Raw genomic sequence first — 23,971 nt, forward strand, 5'->3', positions numbered from 1 at the left:
CGGGAACTCCAAAATGTGTTCAAAAGATGTCTGAAGTCTTTGGTGAAATAAATTGTGCCTCTAGGGATTCCAAAGATCTTTCCAGGGATCTTAAAAGTATCTCTGGAAGTCCGAAAACAGTCTCCGGAAATCCAAAAGGTGTCTCCGGGGATCTAAAAAGTGTCTCCAAGGAAATGTAAAAGTTATTTTAGGAATTCAAGACGTTCCCTGGGGATGCAAAATGTGGTCCCGGTGTTCTGGAAAAAGTCTCCACTGACCTGGAAAATCCCGGAGATCCATAAGATGACCATGGGAATCTTAAGAGGTATTTGGTAAAATGAATTGTGCCTCTAGGGATTCCAAAGATCTTTCCAGGGATCTTAAAAGTATCTCTGGAAGTCCGAAAACAGTCTCCGGGGATCTAAAAAGTGTCTCCAAGGAAATCTAAAAGTTATTCTGGGAATTCAAGACGTTCCCTGAGGGATGCAACGTTGATCTGGAAAAAGTCTCCACTGACCTGGAAAATCCCGAAGATCCATAAGATGACCACGGGAATCTAAGAGGTCTTTGGTGAAATGAATTGTGCCTCTAGGGATTCCAAAGATCTTTCCAGTGATCTTAAAAGTATCTCTGGAAGTCCGAAAACAGTCTCCGGGGATCAAAAAAGTGTCTCCGGGGATCTAAAAAGTGTCCCCAAGGAAGTGTAAAAGTTATTCTGTGAATTCAAGACGTTCCCTGGGGGATGCAAAATGTGGCTTCGGTGAATTGGAAAAAGTCTCCACTGACCTGGAAAATCCCGAAGATCCATAAGATGACCACGGGAATCTAAGAGGTCTTTGGTGAAATGAATTGTGCCTCTAGGGATTCCAAAGATCTTTCCAGGGATCTTAAAAGTATCTCTGGTAGTCCGAAAACAGTCTCCGGGGATCCAAAAAGTATCTCCGGTGATCCAAAAAGTATCTCCGGTGATCTAAAAAGTGTCTCCAAGGAAATGTAAAAGTTATTCTCGGGAATCAAGACGTTCCCTGAGGGATCCAAAATCCGTCCAAAGGATGTCTCCATGATCTGGAAAATAATTGCACTGACTCGGAAAATCCCGAAGATCCATAAGATGACCATGAGAATTTAAGATCCAAAAGTGTCCCCGGAGATATTAAAAGTGTTTCCAAAGATTCGAAAATGTATCCGGGGATCTAACAGGTGCTTCAGGCGATCTAAAAAGTGTCCCCGGAAATCTTAGAAGTGTCTCCAGGAATCCGAAAAATGTCGCAGGCGATCCAAACGTATCTCCGGGGATGTGAAAGGTGTCCCTAGGAATTAAAAAAGTTTCCCCGGCGATCTAAAAAGTGTCCAAAAGAGAATCCAGAAAGTTTTCTGACAATCTAAAAGTTATTTTCCGCGAACTGGAAAATGCCTGCGGTGATCTAGAAAATGTCTCTGGTGACCTAAAAAATCCCGAGGATCCATAAGATGACCATGGGAATCTGAGATCTATAAGTGTCCCCGGAGATATTAAAAGTGTCTCCAAAGATCCGAAAATGTCTCCGGGGATCTAACAGGTGCTTAAGGAAATCTAAAAGATGTCCCTGGGGATCTTAGAAACATCTCCAGGAATCCGAAAAATGTCTCCGTCGCTCCAAACATATCTCCGGGAATGTGAAAGGTGTCCAGGGATTAAAAAATTTTCTCCGGCAAAGTTTTCTGACAACCTAAAAGATCTGGAAAATCCCCAGGATCCATAAAATAACCATGGGAATCTGAGATCCAAAAGTGTCCCGAGAGATATTAAAAGCGTATCTGAAGATCCGAAAATGATTCCAGGGATCTGAAAAAACTTCAAGGGATCTACAAAGTATCCAAAAAGTATTTCCAGAGATCCGAAAAGTGTCCGGTGATCTAAAAAGTGTCTCTGGAGATATGAAATGTCTTCCTGGGGATTCCAGAAATTCTCCCGGGGATCTAAAGAGTGTCCTCGGGTATAAAAAAAAGTGTCTCCAGGGATCCGAAAAGTGTCTCCGGGGATCCTGAAAGTTTTCTAATAATATCTCCAATGACCTAGAAAAAACTAAGGATCCATAAAATTATCATTTTTCTTTTTTAGAAACCATAACTGTATTTTATTCGGAAAAAAAATTGACATACTTAGAACATAACAGAAACCGTCGTGACTTTTAAATACAATTAAATAAAAACGAATCTGTTTTAAATATAGCAACATTTGCCTTGCAAATTCCACATCAATTAACTTTAACACCTGTGTCAACACCAATTATCAATCAATGAAATCTTCGCAGTCCGAAATTAACACTATCTTCCATAAACGTCAAAGCGACCCATAATTTGCATTTGGGTCCACGCTGACGTCACCGCACAATTTATTTTTTACCCAATATCCAAAATACGACCCATAATGTTAGCAAATTAATATTCATGCCAGCACACCTGCAGCGTTTTCTTTGACGTCAAACCACCTCTAATAACGTTCTCCCAAATTTTTTTTTTCAATTTGTACTACATTACGTTAATAACAAGGATGTGAATTTGGTATTTGTATTAGAAAAAAATTGGCAAATTATGGCCAGCTGACGTCCGACTGGTAAGAAGTTTGACAAAAAACGTGATAACGCGCCCGTGGCCATCTTTAATTGTGGTGTTTGTGTCGCGGATTTGTGTTGAAAATGAATCGTAAACAAAAGTGGGTGACAAAAAATGGGGTTTAGGATTTTACTAGTTTTGATTTTTTAATAGTCGATTGGTACCGGAGTCTGAGATTTCAATCCTGCCTTGCATCCCGCAGCACAAACAGTCGCAGACTGACATGGAAGACAGTCTGAAAGTCTTCTTGTCGACGGAAGAGGAGTGAGATTGACTCAATCTGTGGTCCCTAAAACTGACTGGATTGTTGTATTGTTGTAGAATCGTGGAGAAGAAAAGCAAATGGAAGAAAACTTGCAACAACTTCAAGGTGGCCATTTTGGTGGGGATCTGGGTGGTGTGTAGTTGCGCCCTTATGACGAACACCGTCAAAGTGCAACGCATGCACCAAGTCAGTATTTCGGCAGGACAGACCAAAAGTTAGTTCTTTGAGTCTAAATTATTACTATGTATTTTTTTTTTTAATATCTATATACGTTGACAAACAATAGACATTTATCTACGTAAGTTTAGTGGTTGTAAAAAAATGCCAACTATCGATTAATGTCGCATTTAAATGAAGAATGTGCAGATTGACGTCACAGATAAAATTGCCATAACTGTTTGAGATGATTCGCCAGAGCAAATCGTGGATTGTTGACCCTTGGTGGAGGTTTTTGCTCCTTTGGATATGAATTGAATAATGGGTTATTATTCGGGGGAATTCGTGCTCATTGTTGATGATAATTGTTGGTAATTTAATGGGTTTAGTGACCTCCTAGTGTGTAAATCTTGAAAGAGTTTGAAAGAGGTTCGGAGTCCCCTAGTGTTTTATTTTTGACAAATTTTGAAAAATTATTCTGGCCCTTTTTGTTTTATTTTCGAAAGACTTTAAAGAAAGTGAGCGTCCCCTAGTATTTAACTTTTGAAGTAATCTTAAGAATCTCGGGGACTCTTGGTGTTATTTTTTAAAGATTTTAAAAGAAACCCGGAAGCTCCTAGTGTTATTTTTTAAAGAGTTTGAAAGAATCTCGAGGGTTCATAATGTTTTGTTTTTTGGTGAGCTTGAAATCATTTCGTCAGCTTCTAGTGTTTAAATCTCGAAAAAGTTTGAAAGAGTGTCGGAGTTCCCTAGTGTTTTATTTTTGACAAATTTTGAAAAATTATTCGAGGCCCTTTTTGTTTTATTTTTGAAAGACTTTAAAGAAAGTGAGCGTTCCCTGGTATTTAACTTTTGAAGTATTCTTAAGAATCTCGGGGACTCTTGGTGTTATTTTTTAAAGATTTTAAAAGAACCTCGGAAACTCCTAGTGTTATTTTTTAAAGAGTTTGAAAGAATCTCGAGGGTTCATAATGTCTTGTTTTTTGGTGAGCTTGAAATCATTTCATCAGTTTCTAGTGTTTAAATCTTGAAAAAGTTGAAAGAGTGTCGGAGTCTCCTAGGGTGTTTTATTTTTGACAAATTTTGAAAAATTATTCTGGGCCCTTTTTGTTTTATTTTTGAAAGACTTTAAACAAAATGAGTGTCCCCTGGTATTTAACTTTTGAAATAATCTTAAGTATCTCGGGGACTCTTGGTGTTATTTTTTAAAGATTTCAAAAGAATCTGGGAAACTCCTAGTGTTATTTTTTAAAGCGTTTGAAAGAATCTCGAGGGTTCATAATGTCTTGTTTTTTGGTGAGCTTGAAATCATTTCGTCAGCTTCTAGTGTTTAAATCTTGAAAAAGTTTGAAAGATTGTCGGAGTCCCCTAGTGTTTTATTTTTGACAAATTATAAAAAATTATTCGGGGCCCTTTTAGTTTCATTTTTGAAAGACTTTAAAGAAAGTGAGCGTCCTCTGGTATTTAACTTTTGAAGTAATCTTAAGAATCTCGGGGACTCTTGGTGTTATTTTTTAAAGATTTTAAAAGAACCTCGGAAGCTCGTAGTGTTATTTTTTAAAGAGTTTGAAAGAATCTCTAGGGTTCATAATGTCTTGTTTTTTGGTGAGTTTGAAATCATTTCGACAGCTTTTAGTGTTTAAATCTTGAAAAAGTTTGAAAGAGTGTCAGGGTCCCTGGTGTTTTATTTTTGACAACATTTGAAAAATTATCTTTTGTTTCATTTTCGAAAGAGTTTAAAAGAAGGTCAGAGTCCCTGGTGTTTTACTTTTCAAGTCATTTTAAGAATCTCGCGGACTTATGGTGTTATTTTTTAAAGATTTTAAAAGAAACTCAGGGACTTCTAATATTATTTTCTAAGAGTTTAAAAGAATCTCGGGGACTCCTAATGTCTTGTCTTTAGGTGAGCTTAAAATAATCTCGGAGTCCCCTAGTGTTTAAATCTTGAAATTGTTTGAAAGAGCATCAGGGACCACCGGTGTTTTATTTTTGACAACATTTGAAAAATTAGCTTTTGTTTCATTTTCGAAAGAGTTCAAAAGAAGGTCAGAGTCCCTGGTGTTTTACTTTTGAAGTCATTTTAAGAATCTTGGGGACTTATGGTGTTATTTTTTAAAGATTTTAAAAGAAACTCAGGGACTTCTAATATTATTTTCTAAGAGTTTAAAAGAATCTCGGCCTCTTTTATTAATTTTTGAAAGAGTTTAAAAGAATATCAGAGTCCCCTAGTGCTTTATATTTGAAATAAATTTAAGAATCTCTGGGATTCCGGGTGATATTTATTAAAGAGTTTAAAAAAATCTCGGGGACTCTTAGTGTTATAATTTGTAAAAGTTTAAAAGAATCTCGGGGACTCCTAAAGTCTTGTTTTTTGATGAGCTTAAAATAATTTCGTAGTCCCCTAGTGTTTAAATCTTGAAAGAGTTTGAAAGAGTGTCAGCGTCCCCCGGTGTTTTATTTTTGACAAAATTTGAAAAATTATTCGTGGCCTCTTTTGTTAATTTTTGAAACACTTTAAAAGAATGTCAGAGTCCCCTGGTGCTTTATATTTGAAATAAATTTAAGAATCTCTGGGATTCCGGGTGATATTTATTAAAGAGTTTAAAAGAATCTCGGGGACTCTTAGTGTTATAATTTGTAAGAGTTTAAAAGAATCTCGGGGACTCCTAAAGTCTTGTTTTTTGATGAGCTTAAAATAATTTCGTAGTTCCCTAGTGTTTAAATCTTGAAAGAGTTTGAAAGAGTGTCAGTGTCCCCCGGTGTTTTATTTTTGACAAAATTTGAAAAATAATTCGTGGCCCTTTTTGTTAATTTTTGAAAGAGTTTAAAAATATGTCAGAGTCACCTGGTGCTTTATATTTGAAATAAATTTAAGAATCTCTGGATTCCGGGTGATATTTATTAAAGAGTTTAAAAGAATCTCGGGGACTCTTAGTGTTATAATTTGTAAGAGTTTAAAAGAATTTCGGGGACTCCTAAAGTCTTGTTTTTTGATGAGCTTAAAATAGTTTCGTAGTCCCCTAATGTTTAAATCTTGAAAGAGTTTGAAAGAGTGTCAGCGTCCCCCGGTGTTTTATTTTTGACAAAATTTGAAAAATTATTCGTGGCCTTTTTTGTTAATTTTTGAAAGAGATTAAAAGAATGTCAGAGTCCCCTAGTGCTTTATATTTGAAGTAATTATAAGAATCTCTGAGACTCCGGGTGATGTTTATTAAAGAGTTTAAAAGAATCTCCGGGGCTCTTAGTGTTATTTTGTAAAAGTTTAATAGAATCTCGGGGATTCCTAAAGTTTTGTTTTTTGATGAGCTTAAAATAATTTCGTAGTCCACTAATGTTTAAATCTTGAAAGAGTTTGAAAAAGTATCAGCGTCCCCCGGTGTTTTATTCTTGACAAAATTTGAAAAATTATTGGTGGCCTTTTTTGTTAATTTTTGAAAGAGTTTAAAAGAATGTCAGAGTTGACTTGTGCTTTATATTTGAAGTAATTATAAGAATCTCTGAGACTCCGGGTGATGTTTATTAAAGAGTTTAAAAGAATCTTCGGGGATCTTAGTGTTATTTTGTAAAAGTTTAATAGAATCTCGGGGACTCCTAAAGTTTTGTTTTTTGATGAGCTTAAAATAATTTCGTAGTCCACTAATGTTTAAATCTTGAAAGAGTTTGAAAGAGTGTCAGTGTCTCCCGGTGTTTTATTTTTGACAAAATTTGAAAAATTATTCGTGGCCACTTTTGTTAATTTTTGAAAGAGTTTAAAAGAATGTCAGAGTCCCATGGTGCTTTATATTTGAAATAAATTTAAGAATCTCTGGGATTCCGGGTGTTATTTATTAAAGAGTTTAAAAGAATCTCGGGGACTCTTAGTTTTATAATTTGTAAGAGTTTAAAAGAATCTCGGGGACTCCTAGAGTCTTGTTTTTTGATGAGCTTAAAATAATTTCGTAGTCCCCTAGTGTTTAAATCTTGAAAGAGTTTGAAAGAGTGTCAGTGTCTCCCGGTGTTTTATTTTTGACAAAATTTGAAAAATTATTCGTGGCCACTTTTGTTAATTTTTGAAAGAGTTTAAAAGAATGTCAGAGTCCCATGGTGCTTTATATTTGAAATAAATTTAAGAATCTCTGGGATTCCGGGTGTTATTTATTAAAGAGTTTAAAAGAATCTCGGGGACTCTTAGTGTTATAATTTGTAAGAGTTTAAAAGAATCTCGGGGACTCCTAGAGTCTTGTTTTTTGATGAGCTTAAAATAATTTCGTAGTCCCCTAGTGTTTAAATCTTGAAAGAGTTTGAAAGAGTGTCAGCGTCCCCCGGTGTTTTATTTTTGACAAAATTTTAAAAATTATTCATGGCCTTTTTTGTTAATTTTTGAAAGAGTTTAAAAGAATGTCAGAGTCCAGTGGTGCTTTATATTTGAAATAATTTTAAGAATCTCTGAGACTCTGGGTGATGTTTATTAAAGAGTTTAAAAGAATCTCCGGGGCTCTTAGTGTTGTTTTGTAAAAGTTTAATAGAATCTCGGGGACTCCTAAAGTTTTGTTTTTTGAACAGCTTAAAATAATTTCGTAGTCCCCTAGTGTTTAAATCTTGAAAGAGTTTGAAAGAGTGTCAGCGTCCCCCGGTGTTTTATTTTTGACAAAATTTTAAAAATTATTCATGGCCTCTTTTGTTAATTTTTGAAAGAGTTTAAAAGAATGTCAGAGTCCCATGGTGCTTTATATTTGAAATAAATTTAAGAATCTCTGGGACTCCGGGTGATATTTATTAAAGAGTTTAAAAGAATCTCGGGGACTCTTAGTGTTATAATTTGTAAGAGTTTAAAAGAATCTCGGGGACTCCTAAAGTCTTGTTTTTTGATGAGCTTAAAATAATTTCGTAGTCCCCTAATGTTCAAATCTTGAAAGAGTTTGAAAGAGTGTCAGCGTCTCCCGGTGTTTTATTTTTGACAAAATTTGAAAAATTATTCGTGGCCTCTTTTATTAATTTTTGAAAGAGTTTAAAAGAATGTCAGAGTCCCATGGTGCTTTATATTTGAAATAAATTTAAGAATCTCTGGGACTCCGGGTGATATTTATTAAAGAGTTTAAAAGAATCTCGGGGACTCTTAGTGTTATAATTTGTAAGAGTTTAAAAGAATCTCGGGGACTCCTAAAGTCTTGTTTTTTGATGACCTTAAAATAATTTCGTAGTCCCCTAGTGTTTAAATCTTGAAAGAGTTTGAAAGGGTGTCACCGTCCCCTGGTGTTTTATTTTCGACAAAATTTGAAAAATAATTCGTGGCCTTTTTTGTTAATTTTTGAAAGAGTTTAAAAAAATGTCAGAGTCTCCTGGTGCTTTATATTTGAAATAAATTTAAGAATCTCTGGGACTCCGGGTGATATTTATTAAAGAGGTTAAAAGAATCTCGGGAACTCTTAGTGTTATAATTTGTAAGAGTTTAAAAGAATCTCGGGGACTCCTAAAGTCTTGTTTTTCGATGACCTTAAAATAATTTCGTAGTCCCCTAGTGTTTAAATCTTGAAAGAGTTTGAAAGGGTGTCACCGTCCCCCGGTGTTTTATTTTCGACAAAATTTGAAAAATAATTCGTGGCCTTTTTTGTTAATTTTTGAAAAAGTTTAAAAGAATGTCAGAGTCCCCTGGTGCTTTATATTTGAAATAAATTTAAGAATCTCTGGGAGTCCGTGTGATATTTATTAAAGAGTTTAAAAGAATCTCGGGGACTCTTAGTGTTATAATTTGTAAGAGTTTAAAAGAATCTCGGGGACTCCTAAAGTCTTGTTTTTTGATGAGCTTAAAATAATTTCGTAGTCCCCTAATGTTTAAATCTTGAAAGAGTTTGAAAGAGTGTCAGCGTCCCCCGGTGTTTTATTTTTGACAAAATTTGAAAAATTATTCGTGGCCTCTTTTGTTAATTTTTGAAAGAGTTTAAAAGAATGTCAGAGTCCCCTGGTGCTTTATATTTGAAATAAATTTAAGAATCTGTGGGATTCCGTGTGATATTTATTAAAGAGTTTAAGAGAATCTCGGGGACTCTTAGTGTTATAATTTGTAAGAGTTTAAAAGAATCTCGGGGACTCCTAAAGTCTTGTTTTTTGATGAGCTTAAAATAATTTCGTAGTCCCCTAATGTTTAAATCTTGAAAGAGTTTGAAAGAGTGTCAGTGTCTCCCGGTGTTTTATTTTTGACAAAATTTGAAAAATTATTCGTGGCCACTTTTGTTAATTTTTGAAAGAGTTTAAAAGAATGTCAGAGTCCCCTGGTGCTTTATATTTGAAATAGATTTAAGAATCTGTGGGACTCCGGGTGATATTTATTAGAGAGTTTAAAAGACTCTCGGGGACTCTTGGTGTTGTTTTTTAAAAGTTTACAAGATTGTTATTTTTCGCCAAATTTTGCCCCCAGGCTTCATAATCCTGGAAGAACCCATGAACAACAAAATCAGAGTAACCATCGAGGGCGCCCTGCTCCCCCCTTGCTACGAAAACATGTCCGTCAACCGCCTCAACGTCTGGATCCAGTTGGTAGTCCTGAAAGAAACCTCCAGAAAAATCAAACCGTCAAACATCTTCCTGACTCAAGTAAACCCCCCAAACCCTTCATCCCCATTCTCACCCTCTGATTCCAGAACGTGTCAGAAGTCTGGGAGGTGGCCCTAGTCCCCGAAAAACTCATCGACGTCGTCCCCGAAGTCACCCACAAGAAAACCTTCCACCTAAAATCGATCAAAATCGGCGACTTCAACACCAGTTTCCTGGAAGTGAGGTTAAGTACCAACATGAAAACGAACTTCCCCCTATCCGTGGCGTACAACCTCCAGCCCATCAACACCGACTCTGGTATCATCTACGCCGGCTTGGTGCTCATCGGGCTATACGTTTTGATCATCTTCGAGGTGAGTAGGACTGTGTGGTTGTTTTTTTAGTGGATTTTGTAGTTGGTACATCGGACGTTGGCGGCCATGCTTGCTAGCACCATGTCGGTGGCGATTTTGGCAGCCCTGAATGCACGGCCTACTATGGGTGAAATTATTTCTTGGATCGATGTGGAGACGTTGCTGTTGTTGTTCTCGATGATGACTTTGGTGACGATTTTTAGCGAGACGGGGATTTTTGATTATATGGCGGTGTTTGCGTATAAGGTAGGTTGGTAGGAGTGTTGACTGGTGAATTTGGTTTTTTTTTTTTTTGTAGATTACAGGGGGGAAGATCTGGCCTTTGATTAATATTCTGTGTGTGATAACTGCCATTTTTTCGTGTTTTTTGGATAATGTGACTACGACGCTTTTAACAACGCCGGTTACGATTAAGTATTTTTTTTGGGTTTGGGGTTTGGGGTTTGGGATTCTATTTTTGGGGTTTTAGGCTTTGTGAGGTGATGAAGCTGAATCCGGTTCCAGTGTTGATGTATATGCTGATTTTTGCCAATATTGGGGGTGCTATTACTCCGATTGGGGATCCCCCGAATGTGATTATTGCATCCAATCCGGATGTGATACGATCAGTAAGTTGGATTCTGTTCTATGTTAATCAGAATTATGGTTATCTACATCTAGAAATTCAAATATTTTCCAAATGTTAACAACCAGTAATAATTTAGTATTATAACTTTCCATAGATTTGGAAAATTTGAATTCTTTTTTGATTTTTCAGCATTTGAATTTCTAGATTTTCTAGAATTGGAGATTCACTCGGGAAGTAATTATTGTTAGCTGAATTTATTTACAGACTCTTAAAGCGTCTAAAACTCCTTTATATATTTTTGAAAATTTATACTGTTTAGCTTTTCTAGATGTAGATTTTACGAAAGTTGGAATCTTTTGGGACATTTATTTAATTTAGGAAGTTTAAGAATTTTTAATTTTGTAGATGTTTTTCAAAATTATGCTTGTTTTAAATTTTTGAAGTATGTAAATATTAAAAGTAAAAAAATAATGCAGAAAATGCAGAAAATAATAATACAGAAAATTGAGAAAATTCATAAAATTCACAACCTTCAGATAATTCAGAAAATCCATAAAATTCAGACGATTCAGAAAATTCAGAAATTTCAAAAATTGGGATAATTAAAAAAATTCAGAGAGTTCAGACAGTTTAGAAAGTTCAGACGAGTTAGTAGAAAGTTCGGAGAGTACAGAATACAGAAAATTAAAAAAAATCAAACAATGCAAAATAATACAAAAAAAAAAAACAGAATAATACAAAGAATACAGAAAATAGAGAAAATACAGAGAACGTAGAGATTACAGAAAATATAGAGAGATGAAAAAATAGAAAAAGTACAGAAACATTTGAAAACGACATAATATGGAAAAATTAAAATAATAACACAGAAAATGCAGAAAATAAAACAGAAAATTAAGTAAATTTATAAAATTCAAGAAATTTAAAAAATTTAAAAAATTCAGAAAATTCGGAAAATTCAGGGAATTAGGAAAGTTCAGAGTTCAGACAAGTCAGAAATTTCATACAATTGATGAAATTAATGAAATTCGTGAAATTCACAAAATTCACAAAATTCATGACATCATAAAAATGAATAAAATTAATAAAATTCGAGAAATTACTAAAATTTCATGAAATTCATGAAATTCTTGAAAATTAATAAAATTAATAAAATTCGGAAAATCGCAAAATTAGGAAAAATGTGAAAATTCGGAAGATTCGGAAAATTCATAAAATTAAAAAAAATCACGGAAATCACGAAATCTACCAAATTTAAGAAATTCACAAAATTCATGAAAACTCAAAATCAATAAAATTCGGAAAATTGAGAAAATTGAGAAAATTTAGAAAATTCAGCTAAAATATAGAAAATTCAGAAGATTCATAAAATTCGGAAAATCCGGGAACGTCATACTATATGGAAATATTAAAAAAATAATGCAGAAAATGTAGACAATAATACAGGAAATGAAGAAAATTTATATAATTCAGTAAAATTTAAAAATTCAAAAATCTGAAAAAATTCAGCAAATTCAGAAAATTCGGAGATTCGGAGAATTCGGAAATTCGAAAAATTCGAATAATTCAGAATGTTCGGAAAGTTCAGAGTTCAGACAGTTTAGACAGTTTACACAAGTCAGAAAGTCCATAAAACTAATAAAATTCGTGAAATTTACAAAATTCACAAAATTCATGACATCTAAAAAAATTAATAAAATTAATAAAATTCGGAAAATCGGAAAATTCAGAAAATTCGAAAAATGGGAAATTCGGAAAATTCGGTAAATTCATAAAATTCACAATATTCATAAAATTCACGAAAATCTCGAAATTTATGGAATTTAAGGAATTCACGAACTTCACAAAATTTATAACATTCATAAAATTAATAAAATTTTGAAAATTCGGAAAATTTAGAAAATTGACAAAATTCACAAAATTCATGACATCCATTAAAATTAATAAAATCCATAAATTCGGATAATTAATAAAGTTAATGAAATTCATAAAATTAATAAAATTCAGAAAACTCGGACAATTCATAAAATTCATGAAAATCACGAAAATCACGAAATTTACGAAATTCACGAATTCACGAATTTAATGAAAATTCATAAAATTAATAAAATTCAGAAAATCGACAAAATTTTGAAATTCATGAAATTCTTGAAAATTAATAAAATCAATAAAATTCGGAAAATCGGAAAATTCGGAAAATTCGCAAAATTAGGAAAAATGGGAAAATTCGGAAGATTCGGAAAATTCATAAAATTTAAAAAATTCACGGAAATCACGAAATTTACCAAATTTAAGAATTTCACCAAATTCATGAAAACTCAAAATCAATGAAATTCGGAAAATTGAGAAAATCTAGAAAATTCAGAAAATTCATAAAATTCGGAAAATTCGGGAACGACATAATATGGAAACATTAAAAAATAATGCAGAAAATGTAGACAATAATACAGGAAATGAAGAAAATTTATATAATTCAGTAAAATTAAAAAATTCAAAAATCTGAAAAAATTCAGAAAATTCGGAGATTCGAAGAATTCGGAAATTCGAAAAATTCGAATAATTCAGAAAGTTTGGAAAGTTCAGACAAGTCAGAAAGTCCATGAAATTCATAAAATTCATTAAATTAATGAAATTCGTGAAATTCACAAAATTCACAAAATTCATGACATCCAAAAAAATTAATAAAATTAATAAAATTCGGAAAATCGGAAAATTCAGAAAATTCGAAAAAAAGGAAAATTTGGAAAATTCATAAAATTCACAGTATTCATAAAATTCACGAAAATCTCGAAATTTATGAAATTTAAGGAATTCACGAACTTCACAAAATTCATAAAATTCGGAAAATTTAGAAAATTGACAAAATTGACAAAATTCACAAAATTCATGACATAAAATCCATAAAAATTAATAAAATTCATAAAATTCGGATAATTAATAAAGTTAATGAAATTCATAAAATTAATAAAATTCATAAAATTAATAAAATTCGGAAAACTCGGACAATTCACAAAATTAAAAAAATTCATAAAATTTACGAAAATCACGAAATTTACGAAATTTACGAAATTCACAAAATTAACAAAATTCACGAAATTAATGAAAATTTATAAAATTAATAAAATTCATTAAATTTATGAAATTTGTGAAATTCACAAAATTCACAAAATTCATGACATCCAAAAAAATTAATAAAATCAATAAAATTCGGAAAGTCGGAAAATTCAGAAAATTCGGAAAATTCATAAAATTCACAATATTCATAAAATTCATGACATCCATAAAAATTAATAAAATTCATAAAATTCGGATAATTAATAGAGTTAATGAAATTCATAAAATTGATAAAATTCGTCAAATTCATGAAAATTCATAAAATTAATAAAATTCAGAAAACTCGGACAATTCATAAAAATCAAAAAATTCATAAAATTCACGAAAATCACGAAATTTACGAAATTCACGAAATTCACGAAATTAATGAAAATTTATAAAATTAATAAAATTCATTAAGTTAATGAAATACGTGAAATTCACAAAATTTACAAAATTCATGACATCCAAAAAAAATAATAAAATTAGTAAAATTCGGAAAGTCGGAAAATTCAGAAAATTCGGAAAATTGGAAAATTCGGTAAATTCATAAAATTCCGAAAATTCATAAAATTCATAATATTCATAAAATTCACAAAAATCTCGAAATTTATGAAATTTAAGGAATTCACAAAATTCACAAAAATTCACGAAATTCATAAAAATTCATAAAATTAATAAAATTCATAAGATTCATAAAAATTCATAAAATTCGTAACATTCATAACATTAATAAAATTCATTAAATTAATGAAATTGACAAATTCATGACCTCCATAAAAATTGATAAAATTCATAAAATTCGGATAATTAACAAAATTAATGAAAATTCATAAAATTAATAAAATACAGTAAAATTTGGAAAATTCAGAAAATTGACAAAATTTACAAATTTCAACAAAAATTCAGAAAATTCAGAAAATTCTGCAAAAATTCATAAACGTAATAAAGTTCATAAAATTAATAAAATTCATAACATTCATAAAATTCATAATATTCATAAAATTCTCGAATTTTCCGAGATTCCTAAAAATTCATGAAATTTGGAAAATTCGGCAAATTTAGAAACTTTAAAATATTCAGGAAATTCAGGAAGCAGATATTAAAAAAACAGAAAATACAAAAATTTGGAAAATTCAAAAAATCAAACAACGTAAAATAATACAAAAAAGAACAGAACAATACAAAGCATAGAGAAAATACAGAGAACCCAGAAAATACAGAAAATACAAGCAACAGAAAATATAGAAAGAGAAAAAAATAAAAAAAGAAAGGAAAAGAAAATAGAAAAAGAAAATGTAGAGACTTTAGAAAATAACACAGAATAGGCAGAAAAAATAAAAAAATACAGAAATTACAGGCAAAAATACAGAAACTTCGAAAATTTAGAAAATCCATACAATGTAGGAAATACAGAAAGTACAAAACAAGAAATACAAATAACGCAGAGAATGCAGACAATATGGAGAACAAAAAAAATCATACATAAAGTACAGAGAATAATACACATAATACAGAGAATAGCACAAAGAATAGAGAAAATACAAAGAACACAGGAATACAGAGAAAACAAATATTACAGAAAATATGAGAATGCAGAAAATACAGAAAAAACGTAAAAATGGAGAGCATGCAAAGGGTCAGAAAATAATACAGAAATTACATAGAAGAATACACAGAATAAAGATAATATGGAGAATAGAGAAAATATAAAAAAACAGAATATATAGTGAATGCAGAGAAAACAGAAAAAATAGAAAATACAGAAATTAAAAGAAACATAGGGAATACAAAAATACAGGAAGTACAGAAACTACAGAAAAAAAATGCAGAGAATACAAAGGAAACAAATAAAACGAAGAATATAGAGAGTACATAAAACAGAGACAATACGGAAAATACGAGAAATACTGGAAACACAAAATATGCAGGAAATACAAAACATAAAAAGAATAAGGCAAATATATAAATTATAATATAAAATACGAAGTAAACAGAATACAGAGAATATAGACAACACAGAGAACATTGAAAATACAGCAATACAGAGAGAACAGAGAAAATAGAGGAAGCGCAGGAAATACAGAAAAAGGGAAAACGCAAAAAGTGTCCGGAATTCTTAATTTAAATTAAATTTAAAAAAAACGCTCATTTTAAATTTTCAAATTAATAGATAATTAATTTGAAAATATTTGAAATTACAGGTTACAGAAAAATTCTGCATCTGTGTATTTCATTTTTGGAAATTCTAGATTTTCTAGAAACCGTACAAAAAATCAGAGCCTGTTTATCCTCCTTAGGGCATCAATTTCGGCACCTTCACCCTCCACATGGGCATCGGCGCCACCCTATCCATCATCGTAGTCTACGCCCAGCTGCGCTACACCCACCGGAACCTCCGCATCTTCAAGTACGCCGAACCGACCCAAGTCCAAGGTAAATATTCTCCATTCTCACTACCCCCAACAACCCCAACGACCCTTTCTCCCAGAACTGCGCCGCGAAATCGCCGTCTGGAAGCGAGCAGCGGCATCTTTAAGCAGCTACAGCAAGGACGAAGAGACCGTCAAGGAGTCCCTCCTCAGAAGGAGCCTCACGCTTCTAGGAAAACTCAAACTAACCGCCCACAACACCAGCATGACGGAGGAGAACTACAACACGAACCTGCAAGATCTGCAGCGACAGGTACATAGATTGAAAATTTTCTAGAACTAGATTTAAAAAAAAATGTTTTAGTACCCAATCAGAAACAAAGTCTTGTTGATCAAGTCCGGAGTGACGCTGTTTTTGGTGATTTGTGTCTTTTTCTTGCACTCGATTCCGGCTCTGAGTGTGTACTTCGATGGCGGGTTTGGCGATTTTTATTGAAAGTGTTTTTCTAGGTATTTTGGGGTTAGGGTGGACTGCTCTCTTGGGGGCTTTGTTGTTGCTGCTTTTGTACGACAAGGAGGACATTGAGGGGATTTTGGGGCGCGTGGAGTGGTCGACCCTCCTGTTTTTTGCGTCACTATTTATTCTGATGGAGGTAGGTAAAACTAAAAAAAAAAAAAAACAAACTGGACGAAACGAAATATTTTAACACAAAGTGACATGTGCTAACTTGCTAATAAACATTATATTATTGTTAATATTCATTATTAATTGTTACTATAATTTACATAAAGTGTTTATCATAACTGAAAGTTCAAGTTCAGCTGTACTTGTTTTGTGCTATATTTAACTTCGCGACAAGAATATTCCATTAATTGCGCTATTATTCATTGTCACAATTCGATATTGTAATTTTTTGGGATTATTTATTATTTTGTTTGATTGAGATTTTTCGGCCTTGTTTTTATCTTGCTTTGTTTTAATTTTTTCGGGTTTTTATTTTCAGGCTCTTTCCCGTCTGGGTCTTATAGACTGGGTTGGGAAACAAACCCAAGCTGTTATTATGTCAGTGGATCAGGAGTCCCGTTTAACTGTAGCCATAATCCTTATTTTGTGGGTGTCGGGGTTCGCTTCGGCCTTTGTTGATAATCTTCCTCTGACTACCATGATGATAAGGATTGCCACGAATTTGGCTGATAACAGAGAGCTCAATCTACCTCTGCAGCCGCTGATTTGGGCCTTGTCTTTTGGAGCGTGTCTTGGAGGTACGTTTCTACACACAATTAAGAATCCATCGAGGGATTTGTTGCCCGAGTCTGTTGGTAGTACTTTTTAAATAAAAATGTGCACTTTTCTTGCGTTTATGTTGGCATAACTGGAGTAATTGTGTGACAGATATGCCAGTCGTGACATGCGATAAATTTAGGTTATGTTTTGGTTACATTTTGCAAATTAAAAATGGCAACAATCTGTCAATCTTGACAGCTGACAAACGGAAAACATCATGATACCAATTTCAACTAAAATTCCAGGATTGCCAACACTCAGTCATTTCTGATCACGCGTTAGTATTTTTGTTAAATTATAATATTATAATGCAATATTTTTTAAATGAAAGAATTTCATAAAAAATTTTGTTTGTATGTGGTTCCAAAAGCCTGATTTACACAGAAGGAATCCCCGTTTATGAAATTTTCTAGGGATTTTTTTTCGTGCTAGTGTCTATGACAGACAATGCAGAAAATACAGAACATACGGAGCATACAGAACATACAGAACATAAAGGATACAGAAAACATATAGAATATACAGAAAAACAAAATACACTGAAAATAAAAAAATCCTAGTACTTGCTAGGGTAAGACCGATTTTCGTAAATGAAGGTATCTCATTAGACAAAATCAGTCTTATCTTAGCAGCTACTAGCCCCGCCCACCCACCCTATCTTTGCTTAGAAGATCAAGAAGACTAGAAAATTTAGAAAATACAAGAAATACAGAAAATACAAAAAATGCAAGAAATATAGAAAAGAAAAAAAAATCAGTGAATACAAGGGATACATAGAATACAAAGAATTCAGAGAACACAGAAAATACGGAGAATACAGAAAACATAGCAAATAGAGAGTATGCAGAAAACTATGCTAAAAAATGCAGAAAATAATACAGAATATTCAGAATATACAAAAATATGGAGAAAAATAGAATATATAGTACATATAGAAAGTACAGAGAATGCAGAGAATACAAAGAATACAGAAAATAATACAGAATATACAGAATATGCGGGGAGAGAAAATAATACAGAAAATATACAGTATAGAGGAAAAGCAGAATATACAGGATATGCAGAAAATACGGAGGATAAATACTCTGATTTAGGGATTCAGAGGAATCAAAAGATTAGAAAAATTCAGAAAATTTAGAAAATAGAAAAATACAGAGGTTTCAGAGAATAAAAAAATGTAGAATATATAGAGAAAAGTAAAATATATCGTTTTTAAAGAATATACAAACAATACATAAATGCAGAATATATATAATATACACATTATAATACAGAGAATATATTGAATACAGAGAGCAGAGAAAACACTGAATATACAAAGAATCCAGAAGATACAGAAAATGCAGAAAATACGAAAAATACAGAAATTACGAAAAACACAGATAACATAGAAAGTACAGATTATAGGATTATACAGAAAAATGTGCAGAATGTGCGGAAAATACAGAATATGCAGACTTTGCAGAAAAGAATACAGAAGATGAAAAAATCAGAAAATATAGAAAATGCACAGAATTTATTAAATACAGAATCGAGGGAATACAGAGAATCAAAAGAATGGAAAAAATACAAAAAATTCAGAAAGTTGCAAAATTCATAAAATTCGCAAAATTCACGAAATTTAGGAAAATTCACAAAACCACAAGATTCACAATATTCACTACAGAAAATTCAGGAAATTCAGAAAATATGGAAATAACAGAAAATACAGAGAATAGGAGGAATATAGACTACAGACTAGAGAATACAGAAAATAAAATAAATAATACGGAAAATATACAAAATATAGAGAAAAATAGAATTTATTGTTTATTTGTTTATTCTGTTTATCTTAATACAAGGAATGCAGACAATATAAAAAAATTTATTAAAATCACAAAATACATAAAATTCACAAAATTCGTAAAATTTACAAATATCACAAGTCACAGAATGCACGAAATTCGCAATATTTATAAAATTCACAAAAGTCACGACACAGAAAATTGACAAAATTCACAAAATTCGCAAAACTCACAAGTTACAACATTCACAAAATTTACAAAATTCAAAAAATTCGCAAAATTTATAAAATTTACAAAAATCACACAAATCAAAAAAAATCACAGCATTCACGAAATTTGCAAAATTTATAAAATTCACGAAACTCACAAAATTCACAAAATTTACAAAATTTACAAAATTCCCAAATTCGCGAAATTCACACAATTCACGAAATTCGCAAAATTCACAGAATTCACAGAATTTCCAACATGCACAAAATTCACAAAATTCACAGGATTTACAGAATTCACAGGATTTACAGAATTCACAAAAATTGCAAAATTCACAAAATTCGCAAAAATTGATTCACAAAATTTACAAAATTCACAGAATTTAATTTACAGCATGCAGAAAAATCATAAAATTCAAAAAATTCACAACATTAATAAAATTCGTAGAATTAGTAAAATTCATAAAATTCAAAAAATTCACAAAATTTATAAAATTTACAAAATTCGCACGATTCACGAAATTCACACAATTCACGAAATTCACGAAATTCGTAAAATTGATTCACAAAATTTACAATATTCATAGAATTTAATTTACAGCATTCATAAAATTCATAAAATTTAGAAAATTCTTACAATTTAAAAAATTCACAAAATTTATAAAATTTACAAAAATCATACAAATCACAAAATTTACAAAAATCACATTCAAATTCACAGAATTCACGAAGTTTGCAAAATTTATAAACTTGACAAAACTCAAAATTCACAAAATTTACAAAATTCGCAAAATTCACACAATTTTCAAAATTCACAAAAATTCACAAAATTCATAAAATTTACAAAAATCACACGAATCAAAAAATCACAGAATTCACGAAATTTGCAACATTTATAAAATTTACAAAACTCACAAAATTCACAAAATTCACAAAGTTCACAAAATTTACAAAATTTACAAAGTTCCCCAATTCGCGAAATTCGCACAATTCACAAAATTTACACGATTCACGAAATTCGCAAAATTCACAGAATTCACAGAATTTCCAGCATGCACAAAATTCACAGGATTTACGGAATTCGCAAAATTTACAAATTCTATAAAATTTACAAAGTTCCCCAATTCTCGAAATTCACACAATTCACGATATTTGCAAAATTCACAGAATTCCCAGAATTTTCAGCATGCACAAAATTCACAAAATTTATGATTTACAGAATTCACAAAATTTACAAAATTCAGAGAATTTAATTTACAGCATTCATAAAATTCACAAAATTCAAAAAATTCATAAAATTAATATAATTCATAAAATTCATAGAATTCGTAAAATTTATAAAATTCAAAAACTTCACAAAATTTATAAAATTTACAAAAATTACACAAATCACAAAATTCGCAAAATTTAAAAAAATTCACAAAATTCCCGAAATTCACACAATTCACGAAATTCACAGAATTTCCAACATACACAAAATTCACAAAATTCATAGGATTTACAGAATTCACAAAATTCGCAAAATTGATTCACAAAATTTACAAAATTCGCAGAATTTAATTTACGGCATTCATTAAATTCATAAAATTCAAAAACTTCATAAAATTCAAAAAAGTCAGAAAATTCAGAAAATTCGTAAAATTCGTAAAACTCACGATTCGCAAAATACACAATTTACAAAATTCACACAATTTACAAAATTAAAAAGTCACAAAATTCATGAAATTTACAAAAATCACATAAATCACAAAATCCACAGAACTCACGAAATTTGCAAAATTTATAAAATTCACGAAATTCGCGAAATTCACACAATTCGCTCAAAATTCACAGAATTCACACAATTTCCAACATGCACAAAATTCACAAAATTCAAAGGATTTACAGAATTCACAAAATTTACAAAATTTACAAAATTCGCACATTCACGAAATTACGCAATTCACGAAATTCACGAAATTCACGAAATTCACAGAATGTTCAACATACACAAAATTTACAAAATTTACAGGATTTACAGAATTCAGAAAATTCGCAAAATTGATTCACCAAATTTACAAAATTCGCAGAATCTAATTTACGATATTCATTAAATTCAAATAATTCAAAAGGTTCATAAAATTCAAAAAATTCATAAAATTCGTAAAATTCTAAAATCCAAAAAATTCACAAAATTCATAAAATTTGCAGAAATCACACAAATCAAAATACACAAAATTCACGAAATTTGCAAAATTTATAAAATTGACAAAACTCACAAAAATCACAAAATTTACAAAATTCACACAATTCACAGAATTTCCAGCAAACACAAAATTCACAGGATTTACAGAATTCAGAAAATTTATATGATATACAGAATTCAATTTACGGCATTCATAAAATTCGTTAAATTCGTAAAATTGATAAAATTCGTAAAAATCGTAAAATTCATAAAATTCATAAAATTCACGAAAATCACGAAAATCACGAAAATCACGAATTTACGAAATTCACACAATTCACAGAATTCACAGAATTTCCAGCATACACAAAATTCACTGGATTTACAGAATTCACAAAATTTACAGAATTTAATTTACAGCATTTATAAAATTCATAAAATTCGTAAAATTCGTAAAAATCGTAAAATTCGTAAAATTCGTAAAATCCGTAAAATTTACAAAATTCACAAAATTTGCACAATTCAAAAAATGCAGAAAATAAGTAGAAACTACAGAATATAAACTACAGAAAAACAAAATACAGAAAGCTCTGAAATATAGAACATACAAGAGTTCAGAAAATACAGAGATTGCAAGGTATACAGAGAATAGAGAGTGTACAGACTAAAGAGAGCAATACAGAAAAAACGTGAAATACGGAAAATATAGGAACTGCAGAAAATGCACAAAATATAGAATATATACACAAAAATAAAATATACAATTTTTAAAGAATATGCAAACAAGGCAATATATATAGAATATAACACATTATAATACAGAGAATACATTGTATATAGAGAAAACACCGAATATAGTACAGAGAATCCAGAAAATAAAACAAAAAATATCGCAGAAAATACAGAAAATGCAGAAATTACAGAAAACACAGGAAATGTGGAAAGTACAGATATACAGAAGAATGTGTAAAATGTGCAGAATATACAGAAAATACAGAGACTAGGGGGAATATAGAGATTACACAAAATATAGAAAAAATTGAATTTATTATTTATTTATTCTGTTTATCTTAATACAAAGAATGCAGAAAATACAAAAATTCATTAAAATGGCAAAATTTTGAAAATTTTGAAAATTCACAAAATTTACAAATTCACAAAATTTTATGAAATCCACGAAATTTATAAAATTCACAAAGTTCGCAAAATTTATTCACAAAACTCATAAGATTCGGAAAATTCGGAATATTCTGTAAATTCGAAAAATTCAGAAATAATACAGACAATAATACAGAAAATACAGAATATACACACTTTGCGGAAAAGAATACAGTAAATAAAAAAAATCCCAATATAAAGAAAGTGCACAGAATTCAGAAAATACAGAGAATCGGGGGAAAATTCACGAAATTTACGAAATTCACAAAACTCGCAAGATTCACAAGCTTCACTAGATTCACAAAATTCGTATAAAAATATATAGAAAAATCACAAAACATGGAAAATAATACAAGAAACACAGAAAATACAACATATGTAGAAAAAATAGACAATACAGAATATACAAAAAATACAGAAACGTACAGAAAATAGCGCAAAAATAAAAACCCTCATTTACACAGCCCAAAACTTTCGGTTATCCAATCCATTTAGAGACTTCGTTCGCTATTAGTATCTGTGACACGTGTCTAAAAAAACAACCACAAAATCGCAAGTAATCATTTTTAATTCACTCAAAAAAACTATAACGTAATACTTTTTAATTAAGCAACTTAACACAAACTTCAGTTGGCATCTCCGAAAACCTGCTTTACACACACAACGAATTCCTCCTCATTAAACCTTCAAGGAAATAACAATAAAATCTAAACTACCTGCACTCGTGAATTATTATCATCCTAAACAACACCAGAAACCAGATTCACACGACAACATTTTCACTGCCATTTTCACTGTTTCAGGAAACGGCAGCCTGTTCGGCTCTTCGTCCAACATCGTCTGCGCGGGAGTAGCCGAACAACACGGATACAGATTCACCTTTTTGGAATTCACCAAGTACGTATTCTGCGTTCTGCGTATTTTCATACGAGTGTACATTTTTTTCAGGGTTGGCCTTCCTGTAATGGTGACCAGCATGGCTGTCATTACCGTGTACTTAATAGTGTGTCACGTGGTCTTCCACTGGCACTAAACACCATCATTATCTAACCGTTTTTAATGGATTTTGTGCAAATAGATAATTTTATTTTTATCGCCGTGGAATTTTGTGCGACTTCCTTCGGTTTTTCTCGAGCGTTGCGTAGACGCAATAAACCGTTCATTATTGTCACAATTTATGGCGTTTTATTGCGGAATAGCAGCGTTAATTTGTTTACTGGTGGCAATTGTGGCTATTACGCCTCTGGAAGCTCAGCAAAGAAATAAATCGTCGTTATGTCTAAATCACGTCCTCCAATATTGACACTCCATTTCGCGTATTTCCACTTATTCGAAAAACACCATTTGAGCTAAATTTAGACGGAATTGCACGAGAAATTCACACTTTTCTTCAAACAGAGATAAAAGTTTACGAGCGGCGGGTTAACCTATTCCATTTCCAAGTTTTTAGAAAAACGCG

At 31.3% G+C, this 23,971-nt stretch overlaps 1 protein-coding gene across 1 annotated transcript; it reads left to right on the plus strand.

Annotated features, from left to right (window-relative positions):
- Positions 1–2,561: 2,561 nt before the first annotated feature.
- LOC135140527 (P protein-like) lies at positions 2,562–23,605 on the plus strand. The gene is made up of 15 exons (XM_064071116.1): positions 2,562–2,674; positions 2,728–2,838; positions 2,896–3,053; positions 9,390–9,565; positions 9,613–9,879; positions 9,922–10,125; positions 10,178–10,293; positions 10,349–10,487; positions 15,841–15,976; positions 16,032–16,225; positions 16,277–16,370; positions 16,423–16,565; positions 16,917–17,175; positions 23,316–23,409; positions 23,461–23,605. Exons 1-15 carry the CDS (start codon positions 2,658–2,660, stop codon positions 23,543–23,545), a joined length of 2,193 nt encoding a protein of 730 aa, XP_063927186.1. The 5' UTR covers positions 2,562–2,657; the 3' UTR covers positions 23,546–23,605.
- The last annotated feature ends 366 nt before the right edge of the window (positions 23,606–23,971 follow it).

Source organism: Zophobas morio, unplaced genomic scaffold (assembly GCF_036711695.1).
Source record: "Zophobas morio isolate AGI-343-1 ecotype UQ-CSIRO unplaced genomic scaffold, CSIRO_AGI_Zmor_V1 ptg000040l, whole genome shotgun sequence".
Lineage (NCBI taxonomy): Eukaryota > Metazoa > Arthropoda > Insecta > Coleoptera > Tenebrionidae > Zophobas > Zophobas morio.

Bases quoted from the DNA above. Each gene is read 5' to 3' on its own strand.
- LOC135140527 (XM_064071116.1), top strand. The intron at 10,126-10,177 runs GTAGGTTGGTAG...TTTTTTTTGTAG, and splicing joins TGGCGGTGTTTGCGTATAAG to ATTACAGGGGGGAAGATCTG. The intron at 16,371-16,422 runs GTGTGTACTTCG...GTGTTTTTCTAG, and splicing joins GCACTCGATTCCGGCTCTGA to GTATTTTGGGGTTAGGGTGG.